Source organism: Hypomesus nipponensis, chromosome 18 (genome assembly GCF_054491055.1).
Source record: "Hypomesus nipponensis isolate SF chromosome 18, ASM5449105v1, whole genome shotgun sequence".
NCBI classification, from domain to species: domain Eukaryota; kingdom Metazoa; phylum Chordata; class Actinopteri; order Osmeriformes; family Osmeridae; genus Hypomesus; species Hypomesus nipponensis.
Genome location: NC_140378.1, coordinates 3,165,001 through 3,188,328, shown reverse-complemented (window position 1 = coordinate 3,188,328; position 23,328 = coordinate 3,165,001). Strand labels below are relative to the sequence as shown.

At 47.5% G+C, this 23,328-nt stretch overlaps 3 protein-coding genes across 3 annotated transcripts in view; all 3 read left to right on the top strand.

The window, feature by feature from the left end:
- The first annotated feature begins 5,795 nt into the window (after positions 1-5,795).
- prkar2aa (protein kinase, cAMP-dependent, regulatory, type II, alpha A) lies at positions 5,796-21,805 on the top strand. The gene is made up of 11 exons (XM_084680560.1): positions 5,796-6,615; positions 7,370-7,643; positions 15,173-15,208; positions 17,508-17,644; positions 17,758-17,864; positions 19,360-19,513; positions 19,885-19,986; positions 20,137-20,211; positions 20,305-20,370; positions 20,479-20,617; positions 20,746-21,805. The coding sequence occupies exons 2-11, from the start codon at positions 7,394-7,396 to the stop codon at positions 20,868-20,870; spliced, it is 1,191 nt and encodes a 396-aa protein (XP_084536686.1). The 5' UTR covers positions 5,796-6,615; positions 7,370-7,393; the 3' UTR covers positions 20,871-21,805.
- A 67-nt stretch (positions 21,806-21,872) lies between these two features.
- naa80 (N-alpha-acetyltransferase 80, NatH catalytic subunit) overlaps positions 21,873-23,328 on the top strand; it is a 5,868-nt gene continuing 4,412 nt past the window's right edge. The window contains exon 1 of the mRNA XM_084680562.1: positions 21,873-22,096. Coding sequence (XP_084536688.1) covers positions 21,939-22,096 — 158 coding nt within the window. The 5' untranslated portion in view covers positions 21,873-21,938. The remainder of the gene's footprint in view (positions 22,097-23,328) is intronic.
- hyal3 (hyaluronidase 3) overlaps positions 21,978-23,328 on the top strand; it is a 7,594-nt gene continuing 6,243 nt past the window's right edge. The window contains exon 1 of the mRNA XM_084680558.1: positions 21,978-22,096. The gene's annotated coding sequence lies outside the window, so the exon portion shown is untranslated. The remainder of the gene's footprint in view (positions 22,097-23,328) is intronic.

The following is a 23,328-nucleotide window of genomic DNA, read 5'->3' as shown; positions in this document are numbered from 1 at the left end:
ATTGTGTTCTGTTTGCTACATTATAAATGGCTGATTTTATATTGATACAAATTAAATAGATATGTTCTCTGTTAAATTGTCTTACCCCCACAAACATCTAGACATTGAGTTAATTACATAAGTAATTCAATGCACAATGGTTGAACCAGTTGTCATAATTGTGGCCTAATTCATCACACAGCACGTGCAGTTCTGCCTAAGGAGTGTTTGCTATGTTTACATGAACATTTGTATGTTTTCCTTTGTGCTACAGTGCTGTAAAATAGTCTTGTATTTTCTGTATCGCATTCACTTAAGGCGCTGACAACCGACCTAAGAGGCTAAATTTGTTTTTAAATTATTCCTGTTGTATACGGCTATTTGCAAACCACAATAATATTTTTGTTATACTAATGCAGTACTTTACAGCTAATACAGTGCTAAGACAATCTTTTCCAGTGTTAAAGTTTGCATTCATAGTAAGTATGTTTTTTTTCAACAGAGTAATAAAATATCTGGTGACACCCTTCTATCAAAGCTTTATGGTATGGGCCATGTACACATACGACGCTGACAAAATGTTCCAGAAGCAGCCATATGTCTGCATACCGGTACTTAAAAAATGTACAGTGGGTGCAAAATGCTGCCGCTCAACGATTAACCAGAACCAGAAAGTTTGATCACGTAACATCTACTCTCGTCTCTTTACACTGGCTCCCTATCCAAGCCAGAGCTGATTTCAAAGTTGTATTACTAACTTACAAAATTCTGCATGGATTGGCAACACCATACCTCTCTGGTCTTCCTGCACCCTATCACCTCGTGAGGTCACTAAGATCCCAAGATGCCAGCTATCTGGTGGTTCCCAAAAGTAATAAAACATCTGCTGGAGGCAGAGTGTTCTCATATAGAGCACCTCTTCCCTGGAACAATGACCTGTCCCAATTAAGGAGGCTGATACCGTTTCAACATTCAAAATTAGGTTAAAAACCTTTTTGTTTAGTCAGTTCTACAACTGCTAAAGTGTGTGTGTGTATGTACTTTCAATGTAAATCTGAAGTGTGTGTTTGTCTGTATGTGTATCATATATAACTTTTAAATGACAAATAAAGCTTCTATATGTTCACGTCGCCCCATCTTAATTTAACAAGTAAATTAAACCTGTTACTGTATATTGTTACTAGTTGGAGACAACGGGGGATGGGGGATTTTTATTTGTATAAGAATAACGTATTTTAGAGTTTGTCTTCCCTGAAACAGAGTTCATGTTCCAACCGAGGGGGGCTGGCACTATCTTAGTGTCTAGGGCTGCATCAATTACCCTTTTTGCTCTGCTAAATTGCTGCACTAGTCCACACTTGACGAGTGGGGATCTCATTCTAATATTACTGTAACTGTTAGTTGCTCCTGGCATTCTCTAATTCCTGCTCTCCTCTCTCTGTCCCCCCTCCACACATCACCTGTGGTGTGGGGGGTTTGAGCTGTCGGCATCTGCTTGTCGTGGGTCGGTCAACCCTGGACCTAGTCACCAGTGGACGTCGATCTGTGACAGTCTGCTAAAGCTGGATCTAGTCTCCAACCGGAATCCAGTCTCCATGACGGACGACAGCGAGTTCCCAGTCCCTTTCCTCACCCCCCGGACTGTGATGCTGCGCTGATCAGTCCTCAGCTCTGTGGCTACCTCTGCTTAAACTGACATTTACCAACTGACCAAAGTTGAACACTGGATTTTGGTGTTTTAACACCCATTGACACTTGCCTGCTGTATGACTATGTTAAGCCTGTGTTCTGCACCTCTCTTTCACCAACCGTCTCTGGAGGAGGGGATCCCTCACTGAATTGCTCCTCCCAAGGTTTCTTCAATTTTTTCTCCTCTAGTGAGTTTTTCTGGAAGTTTTTCCTTGTCTTCCTTGAGGGTTTAGGTTGGTTCAGGCGCAGATCTATGGGAATATGTGAAGCCCTCTGTGACATTGCTTGTAAAAAGGGCTGTACAAATACATTTTGATTTGATTTTGATAAGTGGATTGGAATCGCAAGCATTATCGTTTCAAGAAAGCAGGGAGGTGTGTAAAGCACACTATTACTGGCGACGCCTAAAGCATCTGGACAGGTCTCTCTAATCTTTCACTTCCGCTGGATTATAAATAATACGATGTGAAAAGAAAGTACCATCTGTGTGCCGTAGTTAGCCCTTTGAGATTGGCACAATTGTTTAAAGTAGGTTATTTCTAATTGAGGAGAATGCTGCAACCTGTCACCAGAAGGGAGTAAGGGACTCTAAAGATTCCTTCAAAAGGAGACCTGCAGAGTTTAAGTCACCAGTCTGTTGTGAGACAAATTTATCTTCAACATCTCCATCTAGATCTGACAGAACATGCTCAATATGGGGATCAGGAAGAACTCCTAGAGGAGTTGCTTCAGCTCTGACATCTTAGGCACATTTACATTTAGTCATTTAGCAGACGCTCTTATCCAGAGCAACTTACAGTAAGTACAGGGACATTCCCCTCGAGGCAAGTAGGGTGAAATGCCTTGCCAAAGGACACAACGTCATTTGGCACAGTGGGGAATCGATCCAGCAACCTTCTGATTCTGTCCATGTTCTGGGTTTGTATTTGTGGAACACAACTGTTGCTTTTTTAAATAACACTTTCTTGACTGAACTTTCAATATTTTAACATGTCTACCTTGAAGCCTATGCACTGCACTGTAACATGATCAATATATTCTTAAAATTCGATTTGATCAACCACATGCTCTGCACCAGACCCAGTACCACTTGGCTACACGTTCATCCTGGCTACACATTCTCAAACTGCATTCCAAAAAGTGTTTATTAGTCCTTCTGTTTGACTTGACCCAAGTTTACAAATTACATTATGGCATGTCAAGGCTGGAGAACTAATTGTTGAATGCTTCATAGGATGGGTTAAGGCCAGGGACCATTTGGTTCGCTAGTCCCGACTGGAGGACTGTTTGATATGATGGTAGGGAAACCTTTTGTTGATAATATGAGTCCAACTTTGCATATATTGTTACCTGAAATGAAGAAAAAAATATCAATATGCAGCTGATACCCAACAGGCCAAATTTGAAACTTCTGTTGATGTGAAACTTATAATTGATCTTATGCAAAACCAACAGTAATTGTGTAGTAAATCTTGAACCAATTAGATTTATGCAATTGATCTACCTATAAAAGGAATACACAAAATAATTTATTATGAGAATAATAAATCGTAAATGTCAAATCCCATAATACTGTAATGTGCAGTTTATTGGATGGATTAAGTATCAGGTTACAGAGTTGTTTTTATCCAGATATATACAACAGGTTGATAAGTGAAAGTAATCATATGTACAGCAAAATCAATGTCATTGCATTTTTGTGGCTTGGCCTAAATATTTGTATCCAACATTGACCAAGGTGTCAACCTTCTGGACAATCCCCTTCCAAGACATTTGAAAAGAGCATCTTTGCATGTTAATGTCTTAGATATGGATACTTTCCTCCTAAAAAATGTAAGTGTCCATTTCCAATACTTTAACATTGGCTGGGGTGTCAACTTTTTGAACAGTGGAACATTCATTGGATGTCGCATCTGGACGAAATGTAAGCCTTTTGGACAGTGAACATTCATTTGCTATAGCATCTGGACAACATGTCAGCCTTCTGGACAGTGAACATTCATTTGATATCGCATCTGGACAAACGGTCACATCAATGGACAGGACATTCATTTGATATCGCTAGCCAGCAAGCAAGCAAGCAAGAAAAAAAGAAAGGCAGACAGACAGACGGACAGACGGACAGACGGACAGACGGACAGACGGACAGACGGACAGACGGACAGACGGACAGACGGACAGACGGACAGACGGACAGACGGACAGACGGACAGACGGACAGACGGACAGACGGACAGAAAGAAAGAAAGAAAGAAAGAGATTCAGTCCTACAACCAGGTGTGCGTGGAGCACCTCAGCATTTAACCCTTGTGTTCTCCTCGGGTCATTCTGACCCATCAGTCATTGTGACCCACCTTCGTTTGCGACAATTTTACCGCATACAAAAACAAAGTGAAGCATTTTCTTTGAACCGGTGGGCTGTCTCAGACCCCCCACATTGCGAAGGTTAAAAGAAAATTATTTTTATTTGCCTTTGTATTGGGTAAAATTGGGTAAACACAACGATGGTTCGTTATGAACCTTTTGGTCATGTGACCCGAAGGCAGCACAAGGGTTAAACATTTGAACGTTAACAGGATACAGAAATATGTATTTTTTCTATCTGGATGGTTTTCAGCAATTGTGGATATGAATGTAGCTTTTGAAACTATGAAATGAATATAGGTGTAGCACCACCTTTTTGTCCTGTTGAAATATGGCATACAAAATCAAGGGACACGGAAATACATTGATGTCATGAATGGACTCTGAGGTCAGGTTGCCAATGAATGGACCATAGGTTGCATTGAAGGATCAATGGATACAAACAATTTAAAGAATTCCTGGATGTATAATATCCTGCTTGACATACTTTCTCGATTGTTTCACACCAAAGCCAGTGATAGATTGTACCACAGGCTTTTGCTAATCTGCCAGGGTCCCAATTATCCACCTCTTCTCAGAAACATGCTGACATGCACTCCTACATCTGGACTTAGTCACAAGTCAAATACTGTCACATAAATGGCACCTGTTCTATCCAATCCCTGTAAAGGATTCACACTTCAGAGGCAATACTTAAAAAACTGGGTCACAGGTGCTCTGTTTGAATTGTGTGGAAATACAGCCTCCCTCCCTCCTGCCCATTGGAAGCAATCTCAGATTCTCTACACAGCTGTCTACTCGTGTTAGATCAGTGAATCTCTCTGTGGCGAAAGGATTGCAGTCTGCAGTTTCGAGAATCCGAATGGACCACCTAGACCCTAGGGCATAATCTGTCACCCTACTTGAGCATGCCGTTCAGAACTGATCCAGTTGTAGTCCTCACCCTGTCCTGTAGAGGGAGACGAAAGACACCTTTAAAACTGCTTATCCACACTGCGAAGGACTTATTAAGACTAGTTCCAGGAATTAAAACCAGGTCCACTGCTGTGACCATGGCAACGCTGGCTTTGCCTGCCTCTCTGTTAAGGTGAGACAGGGCAGGAATAGGCAGGACTATATTTGACTGGTGAAATGTCAGTAGGCCTGCACACTAGAAGGAGGACATTGGCAATTGACAAGAGCCTGGTGACCTGAACAAGCAGCATTCTATAAGCCCAGGGGATAAAGAGAGAAGCTCATGCAGGGAATGCCTGTTCTGACTCTTATCCTGTATTGCCAGTACACAGCAAATAGTTGACATCTCAGATTAAGGGTAGTATTTCTGGATTTGATTTAGCGTGGGGCTATGATTCTGACCATGTTGCTATAGTGATCTTTCGGTAGCATTTTGAGAACAACAAGCTTATCTACTGAGGTAGCTGTCACAGCAGTTTTATCATAAAATGTTGCACGTTATCTTTTTTTCTGGTGTGTATAGGCTTGGCTAGAAGCGCGACTTGTTCTCTTCCCTATCACATACACGTGACTTGGATTTGAAGTCAGGGGAACAAATGAAATTAATGAAATTTCTCTATGTGAGAAGGACGCGTCCTTAGTAAAAACTACGCCAATGCTCTCAGTGCTTCCCTGCATTGTCCTTTCCATTCTATCGGGCAGGGGTCACTCGTGGCCAACATCTATCGCTTGCGTGGGCGTGGGCCTCATCTTTGGCATTTTCATCCCGCCTCTATTCACGCCCCGTTTAGTCATGAACGCTTGTGATTGACGCTCCTCTGATCCAAATTGTGAAATGGTTGGTTTATTGGCCCGTCGATCCATATCAGATGCAACGCTCGCCCCTGGTGAACTGACAGCTGTCCACGCCCCTGAACGCTCGTGCCTGCCCGTGGAGCTAAACGAATAGCCTCTCCTGGAGGCACAAACGGATTTATCGAACGTTAGCTAGGCTTTTTTTTTTGCACCATTGTCAATAGTCGTACCGCATAGGTAGATATTGCGACTAGCTAGGTATTTTAGAGGGATTAAGATAGATAACATTGAAGTTTCGACTCGCCGTTTTTTCCGTTAAAGCTTGGGGATAACGATTCACCGGCTGGCTTGAGGTGCCACCACCTGCAACAATTTTTGAAAGACATTTGCTTTGAGTCAGCTACTACTAGCTAGCTATCAAGTCGACTAGCTGTCAGTTAAAAAGTGATTAGCAAGTGGAAGCTATCTAACTAGTAGTCGGTCCACTAGAACCGGTTAGTAAACCGACATCCCCAAGTCCCACCCTCCCTTTCTAATTAGTGGCTTGTAGGCTCTCAGAGTCCTTTGCGTAAACCAGGACGTTGCTAGCTAAGTTACTAGTGGGGAGAGGCTCGCTACTGACAGCTCAGGGGTTGGCTAGCATTGCTAGGAGGCTAGCTAGCGAGTTGCCCACTCACACCGGTGATAGTGAACGTATAGTTTTCTAGCTGGCGGTGTCTTGTCGCTACACTGGCAAGGAGACGGGTCAGAAAGAGGAGGCGAAATAAAGAGAGTTGGGAAGACGGCAAGAGAAGGACTGGCTAACCATAATAAGCCGGCGACAGATTTATAGACGTAAGTTAATAGTACTGTTAGCTAGCTATTTTGTGACGATAGCTACGCTAGCTTGCTTAGCAACAAGCTAGTTAGCTAGACCAATGTTGGTGTTATAGGTAGCACTAGTAGCTAGCTAATAATTCTCGTCACCCACTTATTGGCCTCTATCCTGCAAACTTTAGCTAGCTAGGTAGCTCTAGATAGCGTAGCTGCTATCTGGTTTAGCTTCTTAAAATACTTTTCCATGGCATGGGGAGCTCTATGCAGCACGCCATACCAACCATTTGTGTCATACATTTAATGTAATGTATTTGCCGCCTGCTGCCAGCCATATAACGGCATGCGTAAATTTAGGGCTAGTATATAGTCCGAGATGTAATTTTTACGTAAGCTGCTTGATTAGCTTAGTATTCGTAGTTGGTTATTAGGTATTTGTAAGGTCAAGTTTACAAACTAGAAAACAAATACAACTGTAAATATTTTCTCTCGGACTACTGCTTTTCACCAGCTAGCGAAAGGCTTGTAAACTGAACCACCGTGATAGGTTTGCTGATTTAGGTAGACTACTCTACTGTAGGTACTAGTCACTAAACACATCTGGAACCTCCATCAATCTGGCCATCCATATCAGCTAGCTAATCCTATTTTTTGGAGCAATTGTAAACTAGATCAATGAGCTGCAAGCCTGGCTCGGCAATGCGCTATCTTGTTAGCGTTAACTTTCAATTACTCAAAGACTGATTATCTGCATCTTCTTTGAACGCCCTTTCAGATAGAACGTACCACAGAAACAGCCATGAGTATCGAGATACCGGTGGGTTTGACGGAATTGCTGCAAGGCTACACCGTGGAGGTGCTCAGACAAAGACCAACCGACCTGGTGGAATTCGCCATACAATATTTTACTCGCTTGCGGGATACCAGAAACCAGGATGGTGCAGGAGCGGCTATTAAACTGGGCAAAGGAGTGATGTTTGATGGCGAGCCGATGCAGACAGAGTCCAACGGAGACGAGGATGACGACGATGAGGATTCGGACTTTGAGCGTAAGTTGCTGCCCTGATTAAGGAACAAAACACATGTCTAATACCAACTGTGCGTCTTGGGTTAGCCTATATCCATGAACTTGACTGAAAAGGAGATTTAAGGAACTGCTCTCATCTTGTGCCAGTGGCATCCTTGCTCTATATTTTACATGCTTTATTGGTCACAGTTGAGTGGAGGCCTTGTCCTTCTAAAAGTCCAGGTGTCCCTCAAACCAAGCTAGCAGCTAGAACGAGATCCTTATCCTCTCTCCACCGCTCCATGCAACTGTGAGCAACGTGACCCAGATCACGCTGGCATTCAAGGCTTCTGTGAATGAATGTTCTGTTTTTGTCAATGAGCAGAACGCCAGCATTGGTGATTCTGATATCAGTTGGGATTGGCTTGCCTGTAGGTGTGAATGGGGTTTAACTTCCGTATCAGCTTTTCTGTGTGTCCTTGTTGCGGTTCCTGTTGATTGATTGCACACACCACCACCCACCCTTCCTTCCTCTGCGGAGTGTGTTGTGGCAGATGTGTTAGTACTCCATTACACACTCCTGGATTCCAGCTTGGTGACACGCTCGGCCTAGATCATGCCGGAACGAACGGGTGCATGACTGACAATTTCCCAGCATTCCTTCCCAGCTGAAGCAATAGTAAACCTCCATCCCTCTCACATTAGTCTCATCAGCTGTGGTTTGGCTTCAGGCGGAGTAAAAAAGGCACTAAATGGGTCTCTCTTTCTCAGAGCAGATAAGAATGTTTATAGACAGCAAAAGGCAATGCAGAGAAGAGCGGTGAACGAGCGTTTGAGAAAGGAAAGGGAGGACAGGGCTTTGGTGAAAGAGGTTGTTGTTGTGTAGAGCAGTGACATGAAGGCTTCATGATGGAACTCTGCTCCTGGCTTAATAAGCCTCCACACTGCATGCCAGGGTTTAAACTGGAGGTCCGTTGATGCCATACCTCGTCGATGCTATTTTCTTGGAAATGTGCTATCTAGCTGCTATGGTCACAACTACTCAAGCGTATTGTTTGGTAGCACCTTGACCCCCTTCCACGTGTAGTATCCTGGGGGTACAGTAAGTCAAGGCCACAGGCAAGGAAGTCACGCCACTTAGCATCGCCGCTTCACCCAGTTGGATGCTTTACTTCCTTAGTAGTGAGGTTGTGTCACGTCTACTGGGAAACAACTTAACCAAACAGTGAAACCACCTCGACCCTTTTGTTTCAGTTCAATGCACCTAGCCTAAACAGCGCACACCACAGAACCACTCTGTCTTGTGCAGTTCCTATCGTGAGAGAAAGCAGAGCATGTGTGCCTTCAGATCCCTGTTGGCTGAGAGTCATAAAGAGCTGGTGAAATGGGTCCTGATCGGATCGCTGTCTTCATGCCTTTTTATGCTATCCAGGAGCCTTTAGTTTTGCATAATCACTTTTGGTTCTAATTGTGGTCCTTATTGGGAGGAGAAAGCCAAACTTACCGGCTCCACGAATCTCATTTCATGAGCAGACACTCTAAACTAAAGCCTTTCAGAATTGTTAGTTCTGTGCTTTATAGCCACAATGGGAGACACGATTGTCTCAAGTCTCCACTATGGCTTTTCAGAGTTGTGTCGGTTAGCTGTAGGATGACCAGGCTGGCTGCTAATGTGGTCACCGAGGTTGTGCAACAGGTGACCTAATTACTTGCCGCGCGCACACACACACACACACACACACACACACACACAGAGGGCTGTTCAATATAGGCAGGAGGCTAATCTAATGTTTCGAATCCCTAGAGTGCCCTTTTAGGGTTTAGCCCTTCATCTCTCTCTCTCCCTCTACCTGACCCTCCCCCTCCTCTCCATTCATTGATTTCTGCCAGGTCTCACCCCCATTGTCTTTCGAGTAGGACAGGTCTGTGAGGCCTGGTAGACGCAGGCAGTTTTCTGGTCAAGATTCCTATTCCGTCACGCCGTCGACAGGCGCCATCTGAACTTTGTCACTTCCTTATTCTTCTCTGACTGTCCTTCTGACAGAAGAAAAGAGGAAATACTGACAAAGCAGAGGTTCATCCATCCTCCCTCCTGTTTGCAATTCACACGCCTCCTACTTAAATACACACCCAGCGACACACACACACACACACACACACACACAAACACTAGGTCATTGATTACAGTAGCTCACTAGGAAGTCAGTGGACAGCTGTTAACTCGCTGCAGGACCCCTCTCAGTATGGTTCAGTCCTAACACATTCTTAGCATGCATTTCCCAATGAACTCCTACATCGCAGCCAGTTCATCATTTGGCCATCAGCTCACAGTGGACCGGACTGAGCATGACAATACTTAACCCTAAGTAAGCTTGTTGGCAGTCAAGTGGACAGATGAGGTGCCGCTCTCCGCGGTCTCCAGTTCAGTATGAGAGGGGAGGTGTGACCAGTCCGGTTACAGTAGCGCTTTAGCACCACTCTGTGCAGCTGGCCGTGACCCCTCAGCCGGCCTGGACCCACCCACCCCCCCTCGTTCCCCTGGTGTCTGGAGTCAGGTTACGGGTGGCAGGAAGTGGGGGGAACCCCCCCCCCCTTGTTGGCCGTCAGGGCTGTGGCTTCCCTGCGTCCGTCACAGGATCCTCCCTGTGGCCGAGCGGCTGACACACGGCACCAGTCACACAACACACACGGCGGGCCGTTGGAGGTGTCGTGTTCTGGTGAATGAGGCCCGCTGCTCGGAGCCGTTGTTCCGGCGCCCAGGCGTAGTTTGTGGACGTATGAGCCGTGAGGGGTTGAGAAATGATGTGAAAAGTTATCCATCTTTGTCTCTTTCCCTCTGCCCCTCTCTCTCTCTCTCTCTCTCTCTCTCTCTCTCTCTCTCTGTCTCTCTCTCCATCTCTGTCTGTCTCTCTCTTTCCTCCTCCTTCCCTCCGCCTCTGTGCGTGTAACAAGCAGGCTTCTGAGTAGCCTCAATCTCATTAGACAAGGTGGCTTAGGGAGAGCAGGTCATTAGTACGCTTCAGTTGGACAGAGACGCATGGTGGGGGGGTGGGGGGGTCTGGCTTACAGCGAGGGTGGAGTCAACCACAGACCCAGTCCAGGACCCAGCTGGGGGAAAGAGGTCGACGAGGGCGTGTGTGTGTGGGGGGGGGGGGGCTGTGCTTTTGACTGGCCAGCTTGGTCTGCTGTCTTTGGCTTGGTTAGGTAGACACCAACCTGACCTTGTGCTCTCTTCGCTGGCCTCCAGCCTTTGCCAACCAATCACGAGAGAGAGTTGGATGGACAAACCTTGGCTAATCAGAGAACAGATAAGCGCACAGGCGGGTTCAGCTGCGTGTCAGATTTTGGCTGTCTCAGAAAGTGTTTCAGGAGGCAAGAAAAAAAGATATGCAGCGCAGTCTCATGTCAACAAGAAGAGGATTATTTAGTTCGACGTTATTATTTGCGCACACACTATCAATCGAAGCTTGTCCCAGTCATGTTGTGCTTGGTAGAAAGTCCCAGTCCCAGTGCCCTGCCCTCTGTGTGACAGAGCATCTAAATGTCTAAGCAGGAGTTTCACAGGCCTCGGCCCTTGGCTCTGTGTCTGTACATGGTCACGTTTGAGCTGCTTTGTCCTGTTTATGTTACAGCCCAGTAGCTTGTTAAAGGCCACAATTTCCACCCCCACCATGCTATCTCAAGCTAATGCCACTTCAATGTTTCCTGGTTACTCAGGCAGTGGGAGCAGACGACGAGTGTCCTTCACAACCTCTAGTCTGATACAGGGGGGGGAGAGGAAATACTTGGCTGTGGTCTTTCAACACTTTTTCCCCTGGGTAACTCATTGGAGGTATCTATATTTTCGGGACATGAAATCAGGCCTGGTACAATCACGATTTTTGTCTCTCATCCTAGCGCTAACCCAGAGATAATTTTTCATTTTCGAGACATTTTCCCACCAAGTCCCGGTGGTTCCCATACTGAGGGGAAGGGGGGGGGGTGAGAGAGCGCCCTGTGGCAAGGATGTTTGTCTCCAGCCAATGTCCTTCCAGCACACCCTGCCATAAACTGGGGCAGCGGTCGGCTCGGGCATTAAGGGGTTAACTCATCAGCAAACAGGGCCAGGAAGGGGTTAAGAACGCACGCTCTAAACAGGACAGGGCCACTTCCTTTTAAGGACTTTAGTCTGGAGAATGAGATAGAGGGAGAGTCAGATAGTGAGAGAGGGGGAGGGAAACGAGGAGGGGGAGATGAGGGGTGAGAGGGAGTCAGGAAGAGGAGCGAGAAAGGGGAGTGAGCAGAAGAGAGAGTAAGGAAGGGAAAAGAGAGGGAGGAAGACTCGGACGAATATAGGAAAGAGACAGACAGAATGAATGAGTGGGAGACTGAGCTAACAAAAGAAAGGCAGTGAATTAAAAGAGAAAAGGGGGGGAGAGAGAGAGAGAGAGGGTAGGAAGACTATAAGCTGATGAAGGAAGGAGTAGCGGAGGCGACAGATTGCCAGGGTGAGGAGGGGTAAAGCCGGAAAAGGCAAAGCGTAAAAAAAAAAAAAAAAAAAAAAAGAATAGAGAATGTGAGTTCTCCATTAGAAAGACAGGCTATCATTTGAGTCATCTCCTGGATCTCTCTGCCTGTCATCTATCTTCCTGGGGACGTACTCAAGCGAACAACCGGCAAAACGCGCACCCACTGCGTGCGTACGTGCACCAGGGGGGAATGTTTGCAGTGAAACCCGCACACACCAGACGAGACTCGCAGCGCTGCTCAAACGATGTCCGACTTCAGCAGCAGAGTCCTCGTGTCCTCAGTGTTCACTGTCGCCCAGGGCTCACGGTCTTCCCTCCCGGTGACATGGTCACATGATCGGACTGCTGCTCGCTGGGCAACCGCCATCTCCCACACAATGTCTGTGTGTGTCAGAGAGAGTGTGAGGGTGAGATTAGATTAAGGCGTCGTACAGGCCAAGTCTATGGTGTTAAGAGTGCTGAGCGGTGCATTCTGGGACGAGGCCCGCATTGACTGCTGATGACGTCTGTGGATGCGGATCTAGAACAGAAGACGACAAGCATGATTGCATCGTAAACGTGTGTGTGTGTGTGTGTGTGTAAGGGTGTGCTTGGTGTTGTGTTCTCATATAACACTGCCTGTGAGTGTTTTTATAATGTATTTGTTCTTATGCAGTCAGCGTTTCAGCTGGTGTGATGGGTACTAGTCAGCTCTTGCCCGTCCCCATTTACCCTCTCCCCCCCGCCCCCCCCCCCCCCCCCCCCTTCCTGCCAGTCCTGGCCTCCATTACCCGTGGCCCCCTCCGGCACGCCCCCCATGCCCACTTCCGACCACAGGCCATATCTAGGCAGCCGTGCACACATTCGATAAGCCCCACCCACTTTAGTGGTAGGCCCCTCCCTCCTCATGTTGTGATCCTCCTGTCGTGGGCCCCCATCCCTCATGGTTGCCCAGGAGACGTGACGAAAGCATGATGTTGTGTTTCTCTTATCAGTCAGGCCTTGACTAGAGGGAGGGAGGGACAGGGGGAGGGACAGGGGGAGGGAGAGAGTGTGAGAAGCACGGGATGAAGACAGAAAAGAGGAAGAGAAGAGATAAAGAGACAAGCAGGGGGAGAGAACACATTCATGAAGGAATGAAACGGAGGGGGGGGGGGGGGGTGTTAAGTGTGTGTGAGAGGGAGGATGGGAGAACTGGAGAATGTGTTTAACAGATTGTAGAGAACGATGGTCACATGGGAGCACCTAGGATACATGTATGTGCTCCCTGATCAATATTCACACCAGCCCTGATCCACAGCTATCTATCACCATCCATTATCTGCGCTTATCTGTTTAGATGTAATGGTTACCGTAATAGACACGCACACACTCCCCAGAGAAACACACCCATTGTCTGTATGCATCATGTCTCATTGCTCCCTCCCTCTCACTCGTTCTTTCTTCTTATCCCTCTCTTCCACCCCCCCCTCTCTCTCTCTCTCTTGTGTGTGTTTGTGTGATATTGGCTTTCAGCTCCATCTGTAATGGGCCGGCCCAGCAGACAGTGTGGACGGGTCATAGAAATCAATGTACACCACGTCAGCAACGGCTGGGCTGCTCTTTAGTCTTTACATCACTTGGTCTCTCTCTTTCCCTCGGTGTCTCTCGCTCGCTCGCCGTCTCTTTCTGCGTGTCTCATCCTCCCCCTGTCGCTGTGTCTGTCTCTCCCTCCTCTGGTCTTTAGGGGTTGTGTGTGGGTGTTGGGGGGGTGGGGGTCTACCTCTGGAAATGGGGGGGGGGGGGGGGGGGGGGGGGGTAGGGTTGTTATGGCAATGAGGAGTTCTTCCTTGTATTTTGTCGTTGTCATGGCAACTTCAGGCACTTGATATCCCCCAAACGTGATCATGGCGAGAGCTCTTCACATTCTCGTTCCAAACACGCACCAACACACGCGCCCACAAAAGGCAACATGACCATATACCAGCTCACAGAAACACACGCATAATGTGGCACAGCGCTACGCCGTAATGTTATGGAAATCAATACCACCCATTTAGCCATAATAGGAGCAGCAACAGCTGCAGAGGCTGCCCACCTAATGGTGTCTGGGCCAGAGGAGCCACCAGCCCACAAGGCAGAGCCCGGCTTGCGAGGCTCCCACGAAGAAAGAAGGAAATCTTAAAAACAAGGAGAGTATTAAAAACAAAATATCCGTTTGCTTGTGAGAACGGACTCACGGACACAGTGTTGCCAAGGACAACAAGGCTCCATGCCGACATAGGAATGTGGCTCAGGTAGACGGGGGCCGAGGTTACCGTGAGGTGAGGGGGGGGGGGGGGATGGAGGTGAGATGTAGCAGAAGGTGGGGGAGAACCACAGGATGTTCCTTGGTCCGAGCGAGGGGAATACGAAGCGATGGACGGAAGACGTTGTTCAGGGTTTGTGTGGTGGGTACCTGTGAAGAGTGGGTGATGTGTTATCTTCATTTCCTGCAGACTCAGGGTTGGGTGGTGGTGGGGGGGGGGGGGGAGCGTATCCTCGCGTGAGGTATCTGGGGGGAATATCAGTCCCAGAGAGAGGGGGCTGGCGAGCGTGCGCGTGCGCCTGCGTTCACATGACGGGCCTAATGGCCGGTGACAGCTTGGCACCAGGGTGTGAGAACAGACAGGGAAGGAGAACCCCTCAGGCCCGCTATTGACACTCGTCCGCCATTTCTTCAGAACTCTCCACACACGGTGTGAGCAACACGTGACTCCAGGTCTCTGGGTTGTCTCTCTATCTGTCTCTCTCTCTCCCTGCAAGCCTTCATATTCTACAGTAGGCTGTTCATGGTCAGCCCACGGCCTCCAGGCCACACAGTCCTCTAACCGTCTGGCCAAGTCGGCCCTGAAAACGCCCACAGACCCCTACACTGGGGACTAGGTTGAGGCTAGCGCTGTTGTAAGCTCTGTGTGTGTGTGTGTGTCCGTTCTGTGCCAGTGGTGAAGTCAGAGGTCATAACCGCTGCTTCATAATAGCAGTGATGTGTGAACAGAAGGGAATGTGCAATAACAGTTTACTCCACTAACTACTCCTCTCTCTCTCTCCCTCTCTCTCCCTGAAGCTCCTCCTCCCAGCAGATTCAACCGGAGAGTGTCAGGTGAGTTGTGTTTGACGTCATCTCAGTTTCTTGGTTTCTCTCTACCATGGACGCCTGTCATACGTACATGGTGATTTGCCTCCTCTGGAGAACTTGCTGCGCTCTTCATTCAGGACCTTTAGGGCTGGGCGATATATCGAATTTTAGTGATAACATTATTGGGCAATCATTTTGACAAATCTTAAATTTGAAAATATCGTGAATATCGATTATAAAAATAAATATGTATTAAATTGTATTTATTTTTGCTGGTGCTTGTTTTAAGATCACCGTCAGGCTCCTCTGTGTTCCCACACACAGACACAGTCTGCAAACAAAAAAAAAATTCACTCGCACAGGCACTCTTTTGCTTTTGTCCTGTCACACAAGGACCTCTGCATGAATTGTTCCATGTGAGGTCCGTTTTGTCAAGTTGCAAGCACCATCTTATGGCAACTGTTTAAATTTGCACTACACATTTTGTAATTTGTAACAATAGCTGTTTTATATAAATAGTTTTTGTTGTTTTTGTAATGGGATATCACATTTTTTGAATCGCCCATCCCTAAACCTGGATGACCTCTCACCTCTGCACTGACTGATGGTGACTTGTATCTAGAAACATGACTTGAGCATGTTTTAGTCAACAGTCATGTTTTAAGATCCGTCAGTCAGTGATGGTCTTAACTTCAGTCTATAGCATGTGGTACAGTCTTTAGGATGTATTGTAACTAGGGGTGTAACAATATATCGTGGAACAATATATCACAATACAAATTTTTTACAGTATGTATTGTAGAGTTATGGCGATATTTTTACAATATGACGTCCGTTTGATCCTATTGGTTGAGCTACCAGAACACGATCTATTCTGCATCTGTGTCATGCGTGCATTCATTGCATTCTGAGGAATCGCTTGAACTGAGTTAACTAAATTGTATGTACAACAAAGAAAATTATAGCAAATGTTTAATGTTTTGGGAAAACATCTGTCAATTGAATTTGTTTAGTTAAAAATGTTCAAAATATTGTGATACGTATTGTATCATACACCCAGTATTGTGATACGTATCGAATCGTGTGCTGAGTGTATCGTTACACCCCTAATTGTAACACAACTGGCTGCAAAGTACCAGGCCTCTCCAGAAAAAGGGATATTCACATGCCACTGGCACTGGGCTGTCTGTTGCCAAACAACTCTCACTGGGCCTCAGTAGCTTACACAACATCTTTATAAAGAATAAAAAATATGTCCTGTTCCATTTCCTTACATATTGTGACTTAACATTTTCCCCATCTTTATAGAGTTTTATTGTCTAAAACAGTTTGTAGTGTGTTGCATTTAAATTCAACACATCAGTTTGCAGTGGGTGTTACAGTCTAACTCCTCCCCCTGTTTGCAGTGGGTGTTACAGTCTAACTCCTCCCCCTGTTTGCAGTGGGTGTTACAGTCTAACTCCTCCCCCTGTGTGCAGTGGGTGTTGCAGTCTAACTCCTCCCCCTGTGTGCAGTGTGTGTTCCAGTCTAACTCCTCCCCCTGTGTGCAGTGGGTGTTCCAGTCTAACTCCTCCCCCTGTGTGCAGTGGGTGTTCCAGTCTAACTCCTCCCCCTGTTTGCAGTGGGTGTTCCAGTCTAACTCCTCCCCCTGTGTGCAGTGGGTGTTCCAGTCTAACTCCTCCCCCTGTGTGCAGTGGGTGTTCCAGTCTAACTCCTCCCCCTGTTTGCAGTGGGTGTTCCAGTCTAACTCCTCCCCCTGTGTGCAGTGTGTGCTACAGTCTAACTCCTCCCCCTGTGTGTAGTGTGTGTTACAGTCTAACTCCTCCCCCTGTGTGCAGTCTGTGTTCCAGTCTAACTCCTTCCCCTGTGTGCAGTGTGTGTTCCAGTCTAACTCCTCCCCCTGTGTGCAGTGGGTGTTCCAGTTTAACTCCTCCCCTTGTGTGCAGTGGGTGTTGCAGTCTAACTCCTCCCCCTGTGTGCAGTGTGTGTGTTCCAGTCTAACTCCTCCCCCTGTGTGCAGTGTGTGTTCCAGTCTAACTCCTCCCCCTGTGTGCAGTGTGTGTTAACTCCTCCCCCTGTGTGCAGTGTGTGTTAACTCCTCCCCCTGTGTGCAGTGTGTGTTCCAGTCTAACTCCTCCCCCTGTGTGCAGTGTGTGTTCCAGTCTAACTCCTCCCCCTGTGTGCAGTGTGTGTTCCAGTCTAACTCCTCCCCCTGTGTGCAGTGTGTGTTCCAGTCTAACTCCTCCCCCTGTGTGCAGTGTGTGTTAACTCCTCCCCCTGTGTGCAGTGTGTGTTCCAGTCTAACTCCTCCCCCTGTGTGCAGTGTGTGCGGAGGCCTTCAACCCAGACGATGAGGAGGAGGACACGGAGCCCAGAGTGGTGCACCCCAAAACAGACGAGCAGCGCTGTCGACTGCAGGAGGCCTGTCGAGACATCCTGCTGTTCAAAACCCTCGACCAGGTACGGACCCCCACACACACACACACACACACTCGCACGCGTCCCAAGAACCCCGGCGAGTCGTCCTGCACAGCCGCGCCTTCCTCACCCCCCCTCCCTCCCCCTTTCTCCAGGAACAGTTCTCAGAAGTCCTGGACGCCATGTTTGAGCTGCGGGTCCAGCCTCAGGATCACGTCATCGACCAGGGGGACGACGGAGACAACTTCTACGTTATTGAGAGGTGAGGACCGTGTGTGTCTGTTGGGTGGGAGGGTTAAAAATGTGTGTGTGTGTTGTAGGGCTGTCAAAATTGCTCAAAAATGACGTTCGAATATTCCCTTAAAAGAAACATATATTCGAATATATTCACATTTCTGGTTGCGCATTAGGTACGTCAATAACAGGTTAATACAACGAAACATAACTGCTTGTATACTGTAGGTAGGCCTAATTTATTTAAGTTTAAACATATTTGACAAATTACCTACACAAAAACTAATGGCCAAGACCGCAGACCTTGGCCTCTCGATCGCACACGCGCACTTTTTCTTTCTCCATCTCTGGAGTTCTGATCAAGAGTTTTGTGCGAGCAATGTAAGGTCACGATTCTTGTCCCAAATATGGCAGGCTTCATTCAGTGATTGAAACAAATATTAATTACATTAAAGTTTTACAGTATAGAACCGACATTGAACGCTCCGAGCGAGCTGTGCGGTGGTAAACAAGGAGATGTAGCCTCAAGTTGCTAGTTGTTGAATGGTAAGCTAACTCTAGCTTACATAGGTTACACGCTACTTTAGCTGTAGGCCCAACAAGTTTACTATCAACTGACCAAAGTCCAAAATATTTCCAGACATCACAGATTTTTGGGGATTACAATCACTTTTTCTGCTGCGGTCAAACTGGGTTCTGCACTTTCTGCCATCTTCCACGCAAGTCAACTGTCAGTAGTGACGCTCAGGCGCGCACACCCGCAAAGCAGACAGACGCGCTGCCGCTGCGGTTGTGTTTTTTTTTCTTTTCGAAGTTCGAATATTAATTTTCACATTCGAAATTCTTTTTTCTTTTTCTTTTTTTACCACTATTCGAATATATATTTGAATTTAGAATATTGGTTGCCAGCCCTCGTGTGTTGTGCCGTGAGTCCCCGAGTGGGCTGCTAGGGCTTATTCCTAGCTCTAAGCCTCCTCGTCAGCCATGCCAGCCCCACCTTCCCCAAAGGCTTAGCCTGGGAACACACGTCATACCATCGCGCATGACATACACTAGAGACGAAACACACACGTCACCAGGCATTCCAAACCTGCCACCCCCCCCCACACACACAATGTCCAGGCCTCCGGGGGAAATGCCCCATCACCTGAAGGGACCGCGTCCACAGACGCCAGCGATCAGCATCCTAATCCTCCCAATGCTGTTAAGGCTCCACCAGCCACGCCGGCTCAGGGTGCCCACACAGCCAATCAGCCGCCGCCTCTTTACCAAAGGACGCAGTAATCTCCCGGGCACGCGTGTAAGCCCCATCCCCTCCGCTCCTCCCCGAGGCCAGGTCTAATCTCCCTCCCCCACCCCCGGCTGCAGGGTGGCCCTCGGCTGGCAGGGCAACTTACAGGCCGCTGCTCGCCCATGGGGCGTTCCAGTACCAACACACCAACCTTTAACCACGGTGACTTGGTGTCTCTCTCCCTCGCTCTCTCTCTGTGTCTCTCTCCCCCCCTTGTCTCCTCCCTCCCCAGGGGCGTGTATGACATTGTGGTACAGAAGGACGGCGCGGGCCTGTGCGTGGGCCACTACGACAACAAGGGCAGCTTCGGGGAGCTGGCGCTCATGTACAACACGCCCCGCGCCGCCACCATCATCGCCACCCAGGAGGGGGCGCTCTGGGGCCTGGTGAGACACGGCACCTGCAAGATCCCCCCCCCACTCCCTCCCTCGAGCATGTCCTCCTCTCTCTCTCTCTCTCTCTCCCCTCCTGCCTCTCCTGTCCTGTGCTCTCTTTGACTCTCTTCTCCCAGTCTCCTCCTCCTCCTCTCCTTTCTTCAGACAGCACTCTCCTCTCTTCTTCAGTGTCCTCCTTTCCTTTCTCGGCGGGGGGGGGGGGGCGGGGTGGTGGCCTCCAGGGAGGAGGACGGGGTATTGGGGTGTTGTCTAAAGTCACAGCGCCTCACTGTGGCCACCAATGAGAACTCCAGAGCAGCAGGGCATATTTTGCCAAGTTTAACATTTTCCGGTATATGTGACATGTGTGTGTGTGCACGCAGGACCGGGCCACGTTCCGCAGGCTCATCTTGAAGAACAACGCGAAGAAGAGGAGGATGTACGAGGCCTTCATCGAGTCGGTGCCCCTGCTCAAGTCACTGGAGGTAAGGAGAGGGAGGCCTGGAGATGACGCTGGGGCCAGTCCCAGCCAGGACTCTCTTTAGGTCTGGTCTTTCCTGTCAACCAAACGTCCCTTCCTCTATCTCCCTCCCTCCATCCCTCTCTCTCTCCCCCCCCCCCCCCCCTCCCTCCAGCTGTCGGAGAGGATGAAGATTGTGGACGTATTAGGAATGAAGCAGTTCTCTGACGGGGAGCGCATCATCATGCAGGTAAGGCATCTCGTCCCTCTGCGGACGTCGGCCCCGCCAGGACCCTGTTGACGGCGAGCCTGGACACTGACTGTGTCTGTGTCTCCTCCTCAGGGAGACAGGGCCGAGTGTTTCTACATCGTGGAGTCTGGAGAAGTCAAGATCATGATGAAGAGCAAAGTGAGTTCCCTCCTCTCTCTCTCTCTCTCTTTCCGCCCTCTCTCTCTCTGCCCTCTCTCTCCGCCCTCTCTCTTAACCTCGCCCCCTCTCGCCCCCCTCCCTCTCCAGACGAAGGCGTCCCAGCAGGACAACACGGAGGTAGAGATCACCCGCTGTAGCAGGGGGCACTACTTTGGAGAGCTGGCCCTGGTCACCAACAAGCCCCGCGCCGCCTCAGCGTACGCCGTGGGGGACGTCAAGTGCTTGGGTAACCACGCTCTCCTCTTCCCCCCCCCCCCCCCCCCCCCCCCCCCAACAGTGTGTGAACCCAGCGTGTGCGTTTTACAGTTTGGAAACATTTATAAATTTTTAATCGCGCGTGTGTGTGTGTTGCAGTAATAGACATCCAGGCGTTTGAGCGTCTGCTGGGCTCCTGTAAAGAGATCATGAAGAGGAACATCGCTCACTATGAGGAGCAGCTGGTGGCTCTGTTTGGCTCCAGCATGGATCTGAGAGACTGAGGACTTTCTCTGTGCCTTTAAACACACACGCGCGCGCACACACACACACACACACACACACATTGACGAGCACCAACATAGGCATCGAGAGACACCCACTTAGCTTATATAGTCCATCACTCATGCACATCCTCTTAGCCCAGTACACTCCTTTATAAGCTCAGTCATAGGTACATGCCTACACACACACACACACACACACACTTGTCCTCTGTCTATCTCTGGACAAATGACATGCCCTGCTGCGCACACACACTCTCATTGGAGTAAGGACAAAACACACACACCTACAGACACAAACAGGTTTCCCCTACTGTCCCTCACGTGCAACACACAGACATTTAGACTTCTATTCAAAGTCATTCAACCTCAGCCAAGGACACATTCTCTCACACACACACACACACACACACACACACAGAGGCACCTACATTTGCAAAAACAGACACCTGAAAGAAAAACAATACAAAAAATACAAAAAAAATCAAGAGTAAAATAGAAACCTCAAAAATGCACCAACAAAAAAAAGATCAACAGAAGGTTTAAAAAGAGTTTTAGAAACATTTTATGGAAAAAAAAGAAGCTTTGATAAAATATTATTTAAATAAAAAAGTGTTTCCTCTTTGAGGGTGAGTCATTTCAGACGCCCCTCCTGTTGTTGGTTCAGTTAGTGCATATGATCGTTATCACGGACACGTTCCTCTCCCAATCTCCACACGTTGTATTTGATTCATGTATTATTATTATTATTATTCTATGATGATTATGATTATATATATTTGTTATTTTGTTTTACTTTGACCAATAAAGAACCATCTCAGACAAATGTAAAACAAAAGAACCTAAAAAACAAACAAAAAAACATTAGTGCTTATTTCTCCTTGATTATTCTGAATGAGTTGTCCTGGATATAAATAAAGCTAACATTTTGTTAATTTTCTGTCTGTCTTCATTATTGCATCATTTGAATGAATGGATGCCGCAATACCAAGTGAATGAAATATTTTATGAATTAACTTGGATGGAAACTGTGTAAAATCGGGTGCAAAGTGAACTCCAAACCTCTAGATGGAAGTGTTGTATATTGAGTACACGAGAGCACTTTCCTACGAGTTGAATGCCAACCACAACATGCGTCTAAAACCGATTCAGGATCAGCGGACACGCTGTACAGTCCCACAACCAAAGAGTTCCTGTCTCTGGGAGAAGGTTGAAAAACTGAACATGTACGTACAGTTTTGGTAGAAATGTTTGAATGCTGTCCACAGATAACTAAACGGTTACAGATAGGCTACTTGTGTACGGTTGTGAGACAGTAGCCTACTACCAGAGAAACTATATCGTTTGTCTTCAGACGATGGCGCTTGGTTAACTCTTAACAGTTTGTCACTCCTACCCCCCCTTAGATCATACCGTGATCAAATCGATCGATCATACACCAAGGTTAGGGCCCTTGCACATTGAGTGCGAAATCTTCGTATGCGATTTTTCGCAATAGTCAACCTCACGTGATGTCTGAGACATCTCATTTAAATACTGGTCTAGCCATTTTTAACAAGACGTTTCATTTCCATTTGAATTTGCCATTTGTAACGAGTAAACGTGCCGGCATATTGGATATGTCCTGCTCCTCTGCATTAAACATGCAGAACTCAAGGTAGGCTACTACATAGCCTACAGTTTGATAAAACACACACTGGACACTGTTATTAGTTTCTAAACAGGTTGTGATGAGAAGAACTGGCAATAGGGAAAAGACTATTGAGACATATTGTAGTTGCAAGAATAGAAACACAACACGTGTGATTTAAGATCTACAAGTTAACATTCACACAACTGTGTTACAGTGTCATGTCAGCAGCCTTAAACAGTTCACTTATAGAAAAGTTGAGTTTCTCCTAAGGACTCAATATTTGCACTTTCTGTGTGTGTTGGTGTGTGTGCGTGTCTGTGGTTGATGGACTGTCCTGTGTGTACTGGTGGCCTATATGTTGGTTGCACTATTTCCTGTGTCCTGTTAGAAAATGCCTTATTTGCACGTTTTCTGTCAGTCAGTCTTTGCGTCCTTCATAACCCTGTGCTGCTCTCCATCTCTATCAGGTAAGCCTGTAACCCTGCTGCGGTCGAACCTTTTTCACACCTTGAGAAACATATCTGTGCCATCTGGAGATCTGTGTCCATCTCCAGACGTGATCATTGTAGCTTCATCCTGCACCTTCTCGCCTAGTCTGTCTCTCAGGCGATGTGGACTGAACCGATGCAAGCGTTGTTAAACTGTATGTCTCAGCTCTGACACTCACGCTGCTTGGGTGAGATTCATGCGTAACCCAGCCACTGTAGTTTCACCAGTACCGACACAGACACAAGAAGGTTTGCCTTGGTGAACGACTCCAGCAGGGTTCGTACTGTGGAAGCTGTAGCCTGTGTGACACAGGAGTGACTCGTCAGATAATGATCT